This window comes from Delphinus delphis, chromosome 6 (genome assembly GCF_949987515.2).
Source record: "Delphinus delphis chromosome 6, mDelDel1.2, whole genome shotgun sequence".
Lineage (NCBI taxonomy): Eukaryota > Metazoa > Chordata > Mammalia > Artiodactyla > Delphinidae > Delphinus > Delphinus delphis.
In genome coordinates this window covers 105227484-105246232 of record NC_082688.1, presented here as the reverse complement: position 1 = coordinate 105246232, position 18749 = coordinate 105227484, and the positions used below count along the sequence as shown (strand labels likewise).

The following is an 18749-nucleotide window of genomic DNA, read 5'->3' as shown; positions in this document are numbered from 1 at the left end:
CCTACTTAAAGCAGACCTTTGTTGTTTGAGGTCTGTAATAATCAGTAGTACGTTGGATTAATAGCCTCATCTTTGAAGACAGGCTTTATAACTCATAACAGCTGATAAAGAGGAGGCAAAGGCCAGCCCTGTAACTAGCCTTTAACCTGACTGATGGTCCTTTCTTGTACCTGGACTAACAATAGTATCTTTACCATTTTTTTTCTTCTAAAGATATTTTCTCTGAAAACAGTCTTTGAACTGACTTTCTTTGAAGAGTATTCCCATATAACAAATCCCAAAAACCGTAACGTGAGTTCACAATAAATTAATCCAACAAGTTTGCTTCAACACTGTCAAAGACCAAACTAACGCCACAATAACAATAATTTTGTTTATCTAATACAGATTCTAGCATACATCCTCTCTGGCAAGAAATATATCATTTAAGCCTTGAATTCATTTAAATCATACACATTCGATTTACAGACATTTTTAATATTATTGTTAACTTTTTACTAAAATGTTTAATAGATACTAATATTGTAAATTTTCAATTAAGTAAAGCTTGCCAATTTTTAAATTCTCATAAGAAAGCTTAATTGGAATTTTCCATAAAAACTTTCAAGATCAGCCTCCCTGGTGGCACAGTGGTTAAGAATCCGCCTGCCAATGCAGGGGACATGGGTTCGATCCCTGGTCCACAAAGATCCCACATGTTGCAGAGCAACTAAGCCCGTGCACCACAACTACTGAGCCTGCACTCTAGAGCCTGCGATCCACAACTACTGAGCCCACGTGCCACAACTACTGAAGCCCATGCGCCTAGAGCCCGTGCTCCACAACAAGAGAAACCACCGCAATGAGAAGCCCACGCACCGCAACGAAGAGTAGCCCCCGCTCATCACAACTAGAGAAAGCCCACGCGAAGCAACAAAGACCCAGTGCAGCCAAAAATTAATTAATTAATTAATTTAAAAACTTTCAAGATGTGCCAAAAGAATTTCCAAACTACAAAAGGCAAAAGAGTGACGTTACTGACCCAAAAATTGGTATCTTTCTCCTTATGCTGACAAAACAACAGAATTTATGAATAAGAGGAATTATTTAATCTCTGGGGTGATAAGAGTTCTGTATCTTGATTGTGGTGGTGGTTACAGAATCCACATGTGATAAAATGGCAAAGAACTATACATACACATAGTACCAATGCCAATTTCCTGGGTTTAATATTGCACTAAAGTTATGTAAGATGTAACCATTAGGGGAAACTGAGTGAAAGGTACAGGGCCCTCTATACTATTTTTGCAACTGCCTGTGAATCCATAATTATTTAAAGATTCCACTTATACGAGGTACCTAGAATAGTCAAATTCATAGAGTCAGAATGTACATTGGTAGATGCCAGGGCCGGGGTGTGGGGAGGAGGAATGGGGAGTTAGTGTTTAAAGGAGACAGAGTTTCAGTTTAGGAAGGTGAAAAATTTGGGAGATGGATGACGGTAAGAGTTACACAACAATGTGAATGTACTTGGTGCCACTGAACTGTAAAGTTAAATATGGTTAAAATAGTATGTTTTATATTATGTGACTTTTACCACAATAAAAAAATATTTTAAAAAAGTAAATAAACAATTTTTAGTTTAATTAATAACAAAAATACCACAAATATAAAAAAATTAACCTAAATACCCTGTTTAATAGACTGGAAAACTGAGACCTAACCAGGTAATACACACAAACTTTCACAGTCAATAACAGAGTAAAGGCACCTAATTGATATGCTGTTGACTAAGGAACATAAGATTAGAAGTAACCACTAAGGAACATAAGATTAGAAGTAACCAATCACTTGTGGCCATTGACAATATCTTGTTTTACGGAAGATAATCAGGTCGGTTGATGCCTAGGTTGCATTAAAATGCAATCAGTATATATATTTTTTAACTATTATACTTTATTTAAAGGAAAAAACTTTTTCTGAGGGGAAAAAATCTCAAAAGAAATTTATATTTAACCTTAGAACTTCCACGTTTGAAGGAATATGAGTTTTTTGAAGAGCATGACACAGTATTCCAAATAAGATCATGCCATCTTTTCAAAGAGGTCTTCCTCACACAACAAAGTGAACAGCAACTATTCTTGTCCCTAATGGTTCTAAACAGCTACAACGTAAAACTAAACACAGGCTATCTTTGACTCCAGAAAATGGATTTTCAACCAAATAAAGATAATATTCAGAATAGCTACTTTCAAGTTCCCCACAGTGAACAATTATGTTTCACGAAGGCAAATGCTGGCTAAATTAGTGGTTGCAAACTACAGTCATAATACAGCCTCCTACAAAAATTACATTCTAACGTCTGAACTGATACCTTAGCTATCATCCTGCTTCCTCTACACAATCATTTTGGGTAACATTTATCCTTATGAGACTCAGTTTGGTGAAAACAGGGCACTCTTTCTCCTCCTTGAGAGGAATGCGACACAGATGTAAATCAGCATATGTATATCATCTACCACTTTGGAAAATCAACTGAAGCGGTCAGGCCACCCAACCTCAAGTATAAACATCAGCGTGTAAATAAAACTGATGTCTGTCTAAAGTGGCTTCCAGATCATACAATGCAACTATGCAATTGTTCCAATAGCAATGTAAAGAAAACACATTACCTGAAATGGAAGGAACAAGGATTCAGATTTGTGGGGGGGAAAAGTGAAAGAAGCTACACAAAGTTAATAGGTCTTCAATGAAGTTACTGAGAAGATAAGAAAAGTCAGATTAACAAGGGGAAATCTAGGTTACAAACATAAGAATGTATTAATGGGGCTAGAAAAGTGAATTTTAAAATTGTAGCCTGAATTAGGCAGTAATTTAACTAATATTACTTTTTACTTTGGGAGAAAAAAATAGAAGCCAGAGAATATGGAAGCATTCTTCACATAGCAATATACTTTAAAGTTCACAATTCTTTACTTTTGACAACTGCAACTCTCACAGATTAACACCCAACCCTCCTTATCTATACTAAAGAGGCTTGTTTGGCCTACCAGCACTTTGGCATGGCTAAGGCATAGGGTCTGGGATTGGTAATGATAAATTATAAGGCAGGAACCAGAACATAAACTATCTGGTTTAACATGGTAATTATATAGTTAACATTTACGATATGCCAAGAGCAGTCTAAGGACTCAACATCATTGTAAGGGCTCACAATAATCCTATGAAATAAGGAGTATTTATTCCCTTTCAACAGATGAGAAAACGAAGGCACAGACAGATTAAATCATTTGTCTAAGGTCACATAGCTAGTAAGTGGCAGAGCCAAGATTTGGACACAGGTGGAATGATAGTTTGGATTTATCTGAAAGGCTAAGGAGCCAATGAAGGATTATAAGCAAAGGAAGACCAATATTCAAATTCACATTTTATTTTAGCAAGATCAGGTAGGAGTGAATAACTACTAAGGAAAAAAACTGAAACCTCAAAATTAGTTAATAGACTGACGAGGAAAGACAGAAATGATGAAGGCCTCAATTAAGGGAATAGCAATAGAATGAAACTAATTGAATAGATATATACAGACGATATAAAATCAACTTATGATTAGAAAAGGGAGAGTGAGGATGATTCCAAGGCTTCACTGACTAGGCCCAAGCCAACAGCTTCTCATTTTAATCATACTATTACTTTATCAAAAGCAGAAAGGTTTAGTATTAAATCATCCTCATATCAGCAATAGCCACAGTATTTGACTTTCTCCTCTCTGAAAAATGTGACTAAATAACTTACAATTACTGCCACTTGGCAACTCCACACTAATTGTTTAATATGCATACAGTAAAGACAGCTATTAAATATTTTCAATAAATGACACACAGACCATCACTGAACATAACATGGACAGAGAAGCTACAGAGAATCTGTGAAATTTAGTAAACGTTCTTATAATCAGCACTTTAAATTTAAGAAAAACCTAAATGTCCTTTAAATGGATTAGAATCATTTTACCACTTATAGGAAGAGGTGTGTAGACACCTCTTTTAAGATTCAAAAAAAGTAAAACTCATTACTTCAAAGTTAAATCGACTAGGTTCTTTTTTCCCCTTCTGTCTGTAAATGTAAACAAACAAAAAAACCCCACTATCCTTATAGCCCAAGTCAAGGATCTGTAAATTACTACATTAGGATTATAATAACCACTGGAAAAACTTACTGCAACTTCAACCTTGTTACCACTGTAAGGGTAAAACTATGCTAAAGCCAGGGCCTTCCAGTAACTAAATGCTCTTGGAAAGTGTCCAAAACAATGTATAGTAAATTTCCAATTTGTCTCATCTAAGATCAAGAAAAACAAGTTATCTAAAGCACTGGGTTATATTTAAATAGGCTCTATGAGTTTTACATCACATTATCTCTCAGAAAATCTATACTCTTTACTTAGGATGGGACCTAAGACCAGTAAGTCACCTGGGGGGTAGGGGGTGGGGAGGGGAAGTTGCACCTAGCAATTTAATCACATATTACTTAATATTATTTTCAGAAAAATTTCAATACCACTAGCTTTCTTTTTGAGAGAAACAGATTTTGGCAGAATCTGCTAAAATCATGGTTTGCAGTGATACTGAAAATCTCCATAGCTTCTATAACGTGGACAACGTGGTGGTGCTTACTCTGGTTTCTAGCTTGAGCCGTTTTTTAGAGCCTCCTATTATTTGTGGTTCAGATTCCTTTTTTATGGGTTGCATGCCTGATAGATATACACCACTATCATACAAAAACAAACATAAAGGTGCTTTATATATGTGAGTGCATATGTGAATGTACATACATGACACTTTAGACAAGCTGTGATTTCCACTCATAAACAACTTTTTTTTATAAAGTTCTAAACTGAGAAGTAAAAGCCAACAGTTAAGAAAATAATCTAACCATACAGCAAAGGGAGCTGTAAAATTAATTCTGGAAGCCAAAAAAACCTAAATAAAGCAGGTACACAAAACAAACCCAACCTATTTTCACTGAGCATTTTTAAGTTTACCTATAAATGTTAACATTTTTTAAAAGTTGAGGAGTATACCAACTTTCATTTACGAAAAATGACACCCTAGGATAAATTTCTAATTCCCAAGAGAAATAAGTCAAGTTTAAAGATCTGCATACAAAAATAATAGAAGAGCTGCAAAGAAATGAATCGAGAAAGCAAACATGGTTTTACAGGAAACATGGAAGCTATCTGAAACATTAAAAGTGGAATGGACTTATTATCAATATAACAAACAAAAGATCCAAAATGAACAAATTAAGCATAAATACTCCCCATGTGTTTAACTTCTTCTGAAACAAGCAATGCCATACCAATCAATACTTGCCACAAATATTGCCATAAATTGGTCACTTCTATCTTTTTAAATGATGAAACAATGAAAGGTTTGTTGAAATATATTTATAACTTACCAATACTGAGCTATTAAGTTTCTATTAGTGACGCTTCCACTAAGGATTTGTGCTAAAAAGACTGAAATCTATTCATACAGCAGTGAAAAATGAAGCCTCACTAAAGACATTCAATATAAAGCTGACCCCTAAAGGCTCCTTGATGCACGTTTGCAACCACAGTATTCACAGTATGCAGTACACTAGCAACAGATTGGTTAAAAACAGTTTGGATTTTCAACCTCCCATCATAGAGGCAACATTTTTAGAAGCAGTCACATTAAATAAATATGTCTTTCACAGTTACGGGATGAAATTTTAAGCTTGACAGGCACCAATGCCCTGATTTTCTACTTTTTTCGTAAACCATATGACTTCCACATGCTGAGAACGTATTATGCTTTAACCTGCAGTAAAGGCTTTACAACATTTTAATGCTCGGTGCCTAAAATGCAACAGAAGCACCCCACCCCATCGAATACAAGGAATATATCTGGTTTCAACAAAACCACTAGTCAGAAAAAGTTTAATGAACGCCTTTCCCAGTAAGTAACTTTGCATTTCCGTAGAAGAAAACAAACAAAAAGAAAATCTGAGGTGAGGGTGGGTAGAAGAGAAAATCTTCTTATATTTTAATATTTTTCCAACTCTTAACAAACATTTTAGTTTTTTTATTTCTAAAATAATTATTGAACATTTTAAAACACTATGTCTAATAGAATATCTTTCAGCAGAAAAACACTCTATTATGTAGTTACACAGGATTTTTCTCCAGTTTTTGCAAAGTAACATTTCAGGCTAAAATAGAAGGTTAAAACAAATAATTCTGGAAATCCTAGTCTATAGCAAACTGAAACCTCAACTTTATATCAACATATTGTATGTTCTAAATTTGAGATTTAGAATACACATCAATTTTTTTTTCTATTCAGGTCAATCTAAATATATATGCTACCTCATGTTTATAGACAGCTTATCTGTGTGAATGACCAACTGCAGAAATTTCAAATCAAAGGTATAAAACATACCATAAAATTACACACTATGTGACTTTCAGTTTTTATGGTATCTAAGGTCCTTTACTGATAGGTTCAAGAATTGATAAGTTTGGATATGTAAATATGTAAATACATTAAATATGTAAATACATTAAATTCTCAGCAGTCAAAAGAGAAATTATGCCAAATCCTTTAGTTATTTAAAAGTCCATTACACTAAAAATCTGTGACAAAAGAATGGTTATTGAAAAACTTATATTTCAGACCAAAAGAAGTACAAATTATATTATCTTAAATCTCCTGGTGTAATGTTTATAAATATTAAAGACTGTGAGAAACAAGAGATGTTGCAATCCTCTTTCCTTTATAACTCCAATTGAAACTCGGAAGAAAAAAAAATCAGAATTCAAATTTGCCAAACTTGACTTATACACATAATTCAACTAGATCTATCTTAGTTGTGCAATTTTAAAATAAGTTTAATGCAAAGCACTGCGATCTTGATGTGATAATTACCTGTGGAAGAAATGCAAAATAAAAACAAATGCAGGTCCTTTTCATCGAATGATGCATTTTACAACAAAACCAGTAAAAGCACAACCACGTAGCACAAACTAAATAAACAGGCACAGGAGGCAGCATGTCCATCCAGGAAGAGAAATGTACCACGCCAAGAAAGAAAGGAAAGAAGGAGGGAAGGAAGGCAGACAGGCAGACAGGCAGGCGGGCAGGCGGGCGGGCGGGCGGGCAGGCAGGGAAGAGAAGACAGAGGTTTCTATACCTGCAGGATCCCAGAGAAATGAACTAGTCACATCACTCTCTCCTACATGATACGTACGGTTTTTAAAGTTCCAGGGTAAATTAAAACAGCAACCACTCTATACCACCATTCAACTTTCCATAGTACAGTATCTTTAATGCCAACTGCATTCTCCTCTTCACTCACCCAGTGTTTCCTCTCTCTTCCATACCAGCTTTCAGACAAATGCGAGACAGAACAGGGTGGGGTAGAAGAAAAATACAAGCAGCGCCTTTCCGCTACTCCCCCCGCACCTCCAACAATTTCCAACAGTTCTTCCTACTACGAAAATAAGTCGCCCTATCTCAGGATACACAACAGTCATTCTGTGTCTTCAGTAGACACACAGAGGCGCGTACACATGGCAGCACTCCCGAAGCCCCACCCCCAGGCCCCCGAATCTTAAGTACTGTTTAATCTATTGAACGCGAAGACCACAGAGAGATCCCTCCACCTACTGTTTTGGGGTGGGGGTGGGTGGAGGACTCCTTTCAAAGTAGCCCCAACAGTGTAACCAAAACACGGTTCCGGAATAAAATATTAAGAACAATTTTCCTTTCCCACCTATCTGCCGACTTCAGTATGCAAAAAGCCATCTCCACACACCCGCATCTCTCCAGGGCTCCTGCCCGGAGTTCAGGGTGGAGATGCGTCCCGGGAGGCGGGGAGGAGTGTGAGCGGGCGATGGGACACAAACGAGTCGCTCACCGCGGCCACCCTGCGCCGCGTCGCCAGCCCAGAGGTTCAGGACCCGCACCTCGCGCACGCCTCTCCGCCCAGGCCCAGCTAAAAGCTCCGACTCCGGCTCTCGAACTTCCTCTCCGGAGTCATTTATTCAAGGCGAACACATCACCCAAGTACACGTCACCCAGTTTCAAACACAGTTCTGCACCCCAAACAAACCCACACACCTCAAATTCCCCTCACAGTTTCCCAAACTCCAAACAAGAGACCCCACCTCCAGGATTCAAACCTTCCGCCCATCGGGGAGACAACCAGGAGGAAAGAGTTGGGGAGCAACCGACGCCTTTCCATTACCGCCCCCACAAACTGCCCCACCCCAGACCCTGCGTCCGGGTCGCCCCCGTCGGAAGCCCCCCGCTTCCTCCCTCCACTCAGTCGGGCCGCTTAAGAGACCCATCCCCAGCCCACTCACTTTCTCCCCCAAATCCCTCCAAAAAAAAAAAAAGTGAAGAGAAAGAAGTGAGGAAAGAGACTTGAGGTAGTCCGGCTTCCAAACCGCTCGACTCACCTCAGAATCCTTGCTGAGTTCTCTCCGCCCGGCACAGCCCCCTCCCCAACGTCCCGGTACGAAGGGCTGAGGTAGGGAGGAGGGGAAAGCGGGAGGGGGAGGGGTGTCTTCCGCGTGGGGCGCCCGTCGGGAGGGGACTGGGGAGGGGTTGAGGCCGGCGCAGGAAGAGGAGAAGGGGGAGGGGAGGCCCCTATCTCCCAGTCTCCCCCTGAAAACCTCCCTTGTCTCAATCACATCAGACTGACTGTCTTTGTCTGGCTGACAACCGCCATATTGATATCAACAGCCCCGCTCCCACCTGCTGCCGCCTAGCGGCCCTGGGAGTTGTAGTTCCTGCCTCCCTTGAGTAAAGGCGCCGGACCGGGCGTCCGGAGGCCCCAGAGAACTACAGCTCCCGGCAAGTACCGCGCCCATCCGCCTTCCCACAGGGAGGAGGGGAAAGGGGCGCCAAAGCCGTAGGGACTACACATCCCAGAATACCATGGATCCCGGGCCCAGAAGGGGGACATGATATCATGCTGGGGTGGAGAGGGAGGATGAATTGGCGGCTGGGATGAATTTGAGCTGACGGAAGGAGGTATTCTGAGAGGAAAGGGAGGAAAAGGAAAGACGACCACAGTTCCCATGATGCACGGAGAGATTACTACATTTCCCATGATGCAGCGGGGGGGGCGTAGGGAAGAAAGACTGCATGTCCCGCGATGCTCTCGGCTGGCCGGTGGCGGAGATTGAACCGGAAGACGCTTTCTGGGTCTGAGGAGTGGAGTGACTGGTATTGAACAGCCAAAAGTCCAATATGAAACTGGTGAGTCTCTGCTCCTAGGTCAGAGGGCATATCCTTTTGGACTTCGTCGTTTCCACCTTGGGAAGGGAACCGTCGCGGAGGAGGGGTGTCAGTTAGGGACTAGAAAGTGGGGTGGACTAAGGAAAGCTACTGTTTGTTGCTGAGGAGTTTGAATCCCACCCCCGACCCCCCGTAACTGCCTGGTCTTATTCATTCCTTGGCGGGTCCCTTTGGTTAGATAAGAGATTGACTCTGTCACCTTTCTTCACATACAAACTAACATTGGGCTTAATGAACCAGTTCTGATTTGTTTCTCAGCTGCCACGTGAGTGTTATAATGGGTTAATTTCTTTCCATGAGATTGGCACTTGATTAGCGTTTCTTCCTACGGTTGTTGAGAAGGCTTTGGTTAACATATGAACAGAGTTTAGAAAATACTGGGCAGAGCGTAATCTCTTATTAAATTTTCCGTTATAGACTCCTAACTGCCCTTGCTTTTAAGAGAAGGACGAGGTCAGGGTGTGATCTTGGAGGATTTGAATCTTAAACCCTGTGTAAGATGGGCTGCGAGGAAGTGTTAAGGCGTTCCAGTCTAGAGCTGTAAGGGACTGCGTGAGCCAAGGTTAGATGGAGCATGCCAGGATACCTGGAAAAGTCTTTGCATCACAAAACTCAAACATTTGGCTTATAGGAAAGCTGCTCAGGCCTTTGTTTTGAGCCATTTTACTCTGTGCACACAGATTTAACTAGTTTACTCCAACTGTATGGGATTAGTAATAGCATAATTAGAGTAGAGAAACAGGTGTGAGATGCTGTTTCTCAACCTTTTAAAATTCATGTTCCTGCAGCCAAGTGTTGTCAGGCTTTACTTTCTGTAGTTTTTGTAGAAAAACAAAAGGTTTCTTTTCTTAATTATTTGAGCATGCTTTTGCAAAGTGCACGTGTACGTACACACACACGCTACAGGCATATATACTCTGCACAGTGTCAGCTGTTTTCTGAGAAGTCAGAGAAAGTATTAAAAGTGAATTCAACTCCAAAACTGTCTCTATCTACAGCTGTTTTAGGTAAGGAGAAGGGCACAGATCCGTAAACCTTGAGAGTAACAATTTGCTCCTGGGTCAGTTTAGGAAACATTTAAAAATGCAGAATTGAAAGTCACCACCCTTGCTCTAAAGAAGCATGCAATCTAATGAAGAAGATACAAAGGTAATGAAAAAGTTATAATTCACTGTGTTCATGTTCAGGGTTTGGGGATTGAGAGGATAATGAGGGTGCATGGGGAGTGTGAGACAGTTCCTTGGAAAGGTGACTCTTTAACTGATAAGAAGGGTGAGTAGGCTAGGACCTTCTTGAAGAGGGTTCAGTTTATAGAAGCAACAGAACTTGGCACCAGAATGGTTGAAACACATACCATGTTTCCTCAATAAAAAATAAATCACAATTGGTGTGCTTGGTGCAAAGGCAGGCAAGTGGGAAACAATTTTTTTCCATAACAACTCATTTGCTGAGGGTATCAGAGAGTTAGGGTTTAGTTTACATATACTTTGGTTTGCTTATAAACTCCTCCTGCTTATGTTATTTAAAGATGTGAAAACGTGGAAAAAAGTAGAAACTCACTTTTTTTCCTTTAAGAACCATAAAATGCCTCAGAGGAAGAGGAAGTATTGTCTATACTCCCTCCCTCTTTACTTGTCATCCACGTAGTACATAACTAAAAATTATTTGGTAGTTGATGATTTATAATGCAGAATATCTTTCAACACAGCAAAGTGGTTTCAAAAACATTAGCACATTAGCACTCAGTAAGTTAGACTTCTTTTTTGTGTCATGCCTCCCATAGAGTTGGAATAAATCCTCCATGGCCTAAAAATTTTAACTTTGTGTACTGCATCAGAAATATGTAGTAAGCCATATTTTGTATTTATATCATGAAACACAGAAATACATTTTATCAAGCACATTCTTGTTTTGGAGATGATGGCTTCTCCAAATATCCATCCCACGCACAATCTATGACCACATCTTGTTGATTCTGCAGTTCTTGAACTGGTCTGTGTCTCTTCAGTCCCACTAATACTCCCTTTGTACGGGCTCTTTTCACTTGACACTTGGATTTCAACAAGGCCTTCTAACTGGTCTCCCTGCACTCAGTCTCAACACCCTCCAATCCATTCTCTACCCGGTGTCCCAGAAGTTGCTTGAAATTGCAGCGTTCCCTAAAACCCCTCAGTAGCTTCCTTTGCCCTAGGATAAAGTCTTAACAATTCTTGACTTACCTGGTCCTCCCAACTTCTCCAGCCCTCCTCTCCCTTGATCTCCTCATTCCAATTATATTGCACGTCTTCCAGTTCCTTGAACTCCCCTGCTCTCTTTTTTTAAAATTAATTAATTAATTAATTTCGGCTGCACCAGGTCTTAGTTGCAGCATGTGGGATCTTTAGTTGTGGCATGTGGGATCTAGTTCCCTGGCCAGGGATCGAACCCGGGTCCCCTGCTTTGGGAGTGCGGGGTCTTAGCCACTGTGCCACCAGGGAAGTGCCCCCCACCCCACTCTTTCGCCTCTGGGACTTGAAATCTGTTCCATTGCCTCCACTTCTTTTTTGCCTGACTTATATATTTCTTTATATATTTCAGATCTCTGTTTAAATAGCACTTCTTCAAGGTTTCCTTGAATTAAGTACCCCTGTTTTGTGCTTCCATGGCACACTTCCTTTTTTATGGCACTTGTAATTATTGGTTTTATGTCTGTCCTCCATCTTGTGGATTCTTGAATTCCCAGGGCCCGACGCATTGTGTGATGCCACTAAATAGTAGTTGAATAAATAATTCTTGAAAGATTGTCAAGGTCTGTTAATATTCTTGAGAAAAGATTAAGGGGTGAAGTCAAAACATTACAATAAGCAATAACCATTGGAGTGAAAAAGAATGATTGCTGCCTTTTATGGAGCACTAACTGTGTGCCAGGCGTTGTGCTAGGGAGGTACTTGCTATTTAGTGTCACATTTTATCCTTTGGTCTAGATGATAGTGTTCCCATTTTATGGAAGAAAAACTGAGCCTTCAGGAGATGAAGTGGCTCGAAGTTACACACATGAAAAGAGTGGTAGACCCAGGATCTGAACCCAAGATTCCTTCCTCCAGAGTCTGTTGCTTAATGAGGGCAGGGACTCTGGTGCTTTGCACAGGGACCAGCACATGCTGGGTTATCTCTCACAGAACCGAAGCCAAAGTGCAGACTGAGAGAAAGTTCATTCAAGGATATTTTCTAAATTAGCTTTAAATCTGAGTTTGGCTGAATTAAGATCTTAAGAAAGATTATTGGTAAAAAACTAAACTCTGGGGACTTACTTGATCATCTAAAGGGCTCCATATCAGAGCATACTAGTTGAGTGCCCAGGTTGGTGTCTATACTACCCAATTTAGCCTCTGTGATGCCATTTATAGTTCTCTAACCTTACCCATCACTGTCTTGGTGGCTTTTCACACACCCAAAGGAAGACACTGGATGCCAATATAATGTAATCCTTGGATAGCTCCTTCTTAGAGAGATACCAGCTCAAAGGATTTTAATGACTGTCTATAATATCAGGCAGCTTTATTTAACTACGGAAAATTAATTGGCACCTTCAATTAATCAGAATAATTTTGAAAGGAACAGGAAAATTAGGAACGTATCCTCTAAATTAGCACATTTTAGAGCATGTTCTGCTTTTAGTATACATTGAGCCTAATTGGGTGCACCCTGATGGCCAAATTCAGCAAAGAGTAGAAACTAGAATTCACCTGGGTCTTTAACAAAAGACCATGAGACAAAAAAAAAAAAATACCGAATACATTGACAGAAATTGAATTTGAAACATTATGGCCAGGAATTTAGTCATTAAAATAGATGAAGGTTAAAGTGAATAAAATGATAAGCAGTTCAAGAATGCATCGTGTGTCATACTTCCTATAGATAGTTCCAGTGATGGAGAGAATCTTCTAGTTTATTCAGTCAACAAAGATTTTATTATACAACCACAGTATACCTTTGGCATTCAAAGTTTTAATACTTTCCATTCTAACTATTACATTTGACCCCAAAGATCGATGACAGGAAATTATTTGTAATTTTGCTGAGGCACAAATTTGAATGTGCCTTTAAGATGAATGACAGGGGCTTCCCTGGTGGCGCAGTCGTTGAGAGTCCGCCTGCTGATGCAGGGGACACGCAGGAGACATGGGTTCGTGCCCCAGTCGGGGAAGATCCCCCATGCCGCTGAGCGCCTGGGCCCGTGAGCCATGGCCGCTGAGCCTGCATGTACGGAGCCGCAGCGGGAGAGGCCACAGCAGTGAGAGGCCCGTGTACCACAAAAAAAAAAAAAAGAAGTTGAATGACAATCCTTAGTGAATGAGCCTGATTGCCTCAGAATCCAGGGCTCTCTGCAGTTCTTGTGGCCCACTTGTTAAAGGTCTGAAAGAAAGGTCACTTAAACGCTTGTTACGTTATACTTTTTGAATTTGATGAAGGAAATTATATGCTGTAGTTTTATTTACAAATTTAAAGCCTCAAGAAGGCCTTGAGGTATATTCTTTGGTGGTCTATGCTCCTCTATGAAAATGCTGTTTCATTACTACTGGCTTTGGGGGGTGGCGGGGAGGCTCAAACTTAACTCACCATGTCTCTTAGGAGAACAGGTGGAGCAAAGCAGTGGATCCATGGGCCACTTCCAGTGGAGGACAAGTAAAGCACCAAGTGGAATTGTAGATTATAAAGAAAATATTGGCTTGAAAGGGGCAAATCCTGCTCCAAGGTCAATTTAACAAATCATTAGAAAGGGGTGTGGTTAATCCTCACCTTGCATCTGAGTGCGATGAATTCTTCCTGCAGTTTTCAGACTTGCAGAATCCTTTTGGCTTCTTAGGCTTTGGATCAGGAAAAGAAAATTTCTCGCTGTAAAGTACAAACACTCGCAATCTTACCAGGACTTAATTCACCTATTTCAGTACAATTGTTAAAATGTCAACCTGATTTCACTATCTTTTCTGTGTTTCTCTTTGCTGGTTGATTAGAGTGCCCTCGTGTGTCTTTATGATTTAATATCATTTCAGGTTTTAGAAAGGTCATGTTTTATCATCACCACCTCAGTGTGATAGGTTTTTTCCCTTTAGAATGCTTTCCTCAAACTCTGAAAAGTGACATGAGGCCAAATCACAGACATTGTTCAATAGAGCTCTCAGGTAAAACCGACTATTTTAGTCTTGGGCATTTCAAAGTCCTAATGGTTACCCTGAAGATTAAATCTTTTATACTTAAGGCAAAAAATATATATAGCAAGGTTTTTTTCAGTAACAGTTGACTTGAAAAGAAAATTTTATATTTGCATGTAATACATATAGTATGACATACAGAACAAGCATGACAGCATTGCTGTTACCTATAACTGCAGTAGCACATTTGTTTTGTGACTGGCTTACTCTGGGTACTCATCCCTCTGCCATTTGCTCTGATGATCCGCAAAGTGTACTTGAAGGACAAGGGCCAAGAATGCATCATGGCCACAGAACTCAGTAAAACCTAGCATTCCAAATGGAAAGTTCTCTCCTGGCTTGCTGAATACCAGCAGAGGTCCAGGGGTAAACTGCTCTTCAGTCATCATCATTAATTTATTCATTCAACAGATCTTCCTGAACACCTGCCTCTTCTGTGTTATGCATTACCCAAGGTACTAGGCATATTCCAGTGAAGAAAACGGATTTACTCTCTGCCTTTATGGAATGTAAAGTCCAGCGGGCTTACTGTGCAGTTCAAACAATATTGCAGTGAATTTTCTGATGTAGTGATATTGTTGGGCCCTGGCTCAAGTAGTTTTTGAATATAATGCTTCAAAATGTATTTAATTGTATCTTAGAAGATGCCTTCTTAAAATTGTAACAGACATGGCCAATTTGCCCACTGGTTTACCATTGTACCAATCATGTATAAGAATACATTTCCCCACTCTTGCCAGGGATGCCATCTGCTTCTTTACTCTTACTATGTGTCTTACTAATGTAACCATCTTCTTTCGTCAGTCCTCACACCCTCTTGTCTCTTAGACTTTGGCTATATTTAGTAAAAGGTCCTTACAGTAGTGATGTATGGATGTGGGAAAATGTACCAAAAAGAGGAGCAGATTTCTTCAGATAAAAAAGTGGTGCCTTGAGAATCTTTAAAAGGAATTTTTCAAAGAACCTCTGGTGTTGCTTTGAAAATGCTGATGCGTGGGAGCAGTAGTTGTTATTATAAGTATTATGGGGTCCGGCAGATTGGAGAGGCAGCTGGGTCAAGTGTGTGTAAATGGCAGAGGAGACCTCCGTGCCCACCAGAAAGGAAAGGGATGACCGGTGAGATGAAACTAGGAGTTGGCATATCAGGAAGGGCTAAGTCAGAAGGACAGATGTCAGAATTTGCGGGGATCCTGAGAAAAGGCAAGAATGCTAACAGAAGATGAAGGGGAATAGGAAAGACCGTAGGAGAAAGGAGTTAGCTTGAAAGCCCCAAGGGGCTCGGTGGTCAAGACTAAATTCCCAGCCTGTGGTGGGAATTTTACTGTGAGGAAACAGGAAGTTTAAATTGCCCCTGATTGACCATATATCTGAAGGAAATGCCCTAAGGGTCTAAAACATTTTAATTTATTGAAAGCACAGCTGAATGAACTTTAGCTCTCTCAAGGATAGATAATCAGATAGATGATGTTCAAGAAAGCCATTCTTTAATAGGAATTGTAAAACTAACACCCTTTTTGCCCTTAAGGTGCAGTTTATTTTTCATCACTCATGCTTATGAATGGGGTGGGGGAACGTGAATAATAAAAGGTCTTGCATAATCTATTCTTCAGATTTATGGCCTAAGCAGAGATTGGCTTTTCTTAAATACAGTATTTCTGCATTTTTCTATTCCAGTAAAATAGAGAAAGGCATAATTAGATGTTCTAATTTAATAAGTCTTCCTTCTCGTATGTTTTCTCAGTGTATGAAAATACAGGTAAACAAGTAGTATTAATAATATAAAGGATATTATTATAATTGTTGCTTTTTATTAACATTTTTTAAATAACTTTATTGAGGTATAATTAACATACCACAAAACTCATACATTTAAAAGGTACATTTCAGTGACTTTTAGTAAATTTAGAGTTATCCAACAATCACCACAATCCAATTTTAGAATATTTTCGTTACTCCAAAAAGATCCCTTGTGCCCATTAGCAATCCCCATAACTACCTCCAGGCCCAGGCAACCACTAATCTATCTTCTGTCTTGTAGATTTGCCCTTTCTGGTCATTTCATATGAATTGATTCATGCAATATGCAGTCTTCTGTGTCTGACTTTTCATTTAGCATAGTGTTTTTGAGGTTCATCCATGTTGTAGCATGTATTGCTCAGTAATATTCTATATGAATATGTCACATTTTGTTTATCCAGGTACCAGTTGATAGACATCTGGATTGTTTCCACTTTGGGGCTATTAATATTGTGCGGACATAAGTTTTTATTTCTGATTTCTCCATGTTTTCATTTCTTTGTCTTTCATGATTACACTGGCTAGAACCTCCAATACGATATTGAATAGAAGTGGTGCAAGCAATGGTGCCAGTCTTTTTTCCCCTTCCCAGTCTTAGGGAGAAAGCATTCAGTCTTTCACCACTGAATACAATATGAGCTGTAGGTTTTTCATAGTTGCCCTTTATCAAGTTGATGATGTTCCCTTCTGTTCCTGGTTTGTTGACCATTTTTATCATGAATGGGTCTTGGATTTCATCAAATGCTTTTCCTTTGTGTATCAAGATGATCATATGGTTTTTGTCCTTTATTATATTAATATAGTATATTAACTTAGTTGAATTTTTAATGTTAAATCAATCTTGCATTCCAGGCATAATTCCCAGTTAGTCATGATGTAGAATCCTTTGTAGATCTTGCTGGATTTAGTTTGCTGATATTTTGTTGACGATTTTTGCATATATATATATATATATTCATGAGAGAAATTGGTCTGTAGTGTTCTTATGATGTCTTTGTCTGGCTTTCGTATCAGTAATATTGTTCTCATAGAATGAGCTGGGAAATGTTCTCTCCTCTAGATTCCAGAAGAGTATGTGTGAAGAATTGGTATTTCTCTTTAAATGTTTGATAGAATTCATCAATGAAGCCATCTGGGCCTGGGCTTTTCTGGGAAGATTTTTAAATGACTAAGTCAATTTCTTTACCTGCTATAGGTCTCTTCAGATTTTCTCTTTGTGCATTACTTTTTTTTTTTTTTTTTTGCGGTACATGGGCCTCTCACTGTTGTGGCCTCTCCCGTTGCAGAGCACAGGCTCAGCTGCCATGGCTCACGGGCCCAGCCACTCGGTGGCATGTGGGGTCTTCCCGGACCGGGGCACGAACCCGTGTCCCCTGCATTGGCAGGCGGACTCTCAACCACTGCGCCACCAGGGAAGCCCTGTGCATTACATTTTTTTAAAATTGTGATAAAATATACACAACATAAAATTTACTGTTTTAACCATTTTTAAGTGTACAGCCCAGTGACATTACATTCACATTGTTGTGCAGCCATCACCACCATCCATTTCCAGACATCACTTAGCATAATATCATCAAGGTTCATCCATGTTGTAGCCTGTGTCAAAATTTCCTTCCTTTTTAAGGCTGAATAATATTCTTTTGTATACCACATATGTTTTATACATTCATCTGTCAGTAGACACTTGGGTTGTTTCCACCTTTTGGTTGTTGTGACTAAAGCTGCTGTGAACATGGATGTACAAAACTCTGTTCAAGTCTCTGCTTTCAAATTTTTTTGGTATACGCCCAGAAGTTGAATTGCTGGATCATACAGTAATTCTAATTTAATTTTCTGAGGAACCAACATACTGCCTTCCATTTTTTACATTCCCACCAGCGATGCACAGGGGTTCTGATTTCTCCACATCTTCACCGTTCGTCAACACTTGTCATTTTATCTTTGTTCGTTTAGATAATAGCTATCCTAATGGATGTGAAGTAGTATCTCAGTAAGGTTTTGATTTACATTTACCTAATGATTGGTGATGTTGAGCATCTTTTTGTGTTTCTTAAAATAGGTAATACATGCACATTGTTTAATTTTTTAAAAATCTGTATACAAGTTTAAAAAAGAGAGAGAGAAGATCCTGTGCCACCTTTATCTTCCTCCCCAAGAGCAATCTCAGTTGTCAGTTTCTTGTGGATCCTTCAGAGATATTCCGTGGAAATACACACGTGTGTAATTTCCATCGCTTTTTTGTTTTTTACATAAATGGTGAGATACTGCCCACACTAGTTTTGCATATTCCTTTTTCTTTTTAAAGTTAGAAATGCATCTTAGAGATCATTTCATGTCGAAATTTAGAACAGCTTCATTTTATAAAACAGCATGTCCACACCTAATTGAGTCTGCATTTAACAAGATCCTGGGTCATTTGTTTTCATGTTACTTTCATTCTAAACAATGA

At 39.4% G+C, this 18749-nt stretch overlaps 2 protein-coding genes across 3 annotated transcripts in view; one reads left to right on the top strand and one right to left on the bottom strand.

The window, feature by feature from the left end:
- The window catches only part of HMBOX1 (homeobox containing 1), a 184438-nt gene extending 175695 nt beyond the window's left edge, over positions 1–8743 (bottom strand). The window contains exon 1 of one of the 2 annotated variants that reach the window (XM_060015243.2): positions 7360–8743. The gene's annotated coding sequence lies outside the window, so the exon portion shown is untranslated. The remainder of the gene's footprint in view (positions 1–7359) is intronic. The other variant, XM_060015242.1, reaches the window with a different exon arrangement.
- A 393-nt stretch (positions 8744–9136) lies between these two features.
- INTS9 (integrator complex subunit 9) overlaps positions 9137–18749 on the top strand; it is a 111416-nt gene continuing 101803 nt past the window's right edge. Inside the window, exon 1 of the mRNA XM_060015240.1 lies at positions 9137–9269. Within this exon, the coding sequence (XP_059871223.1) occupies positions 9261–9269 (9 nt within the window). The 5' untranslated portion in view covers positions 9137–9260. The remainder of the gene's footprint in view (positions 9270–18749) is intronic.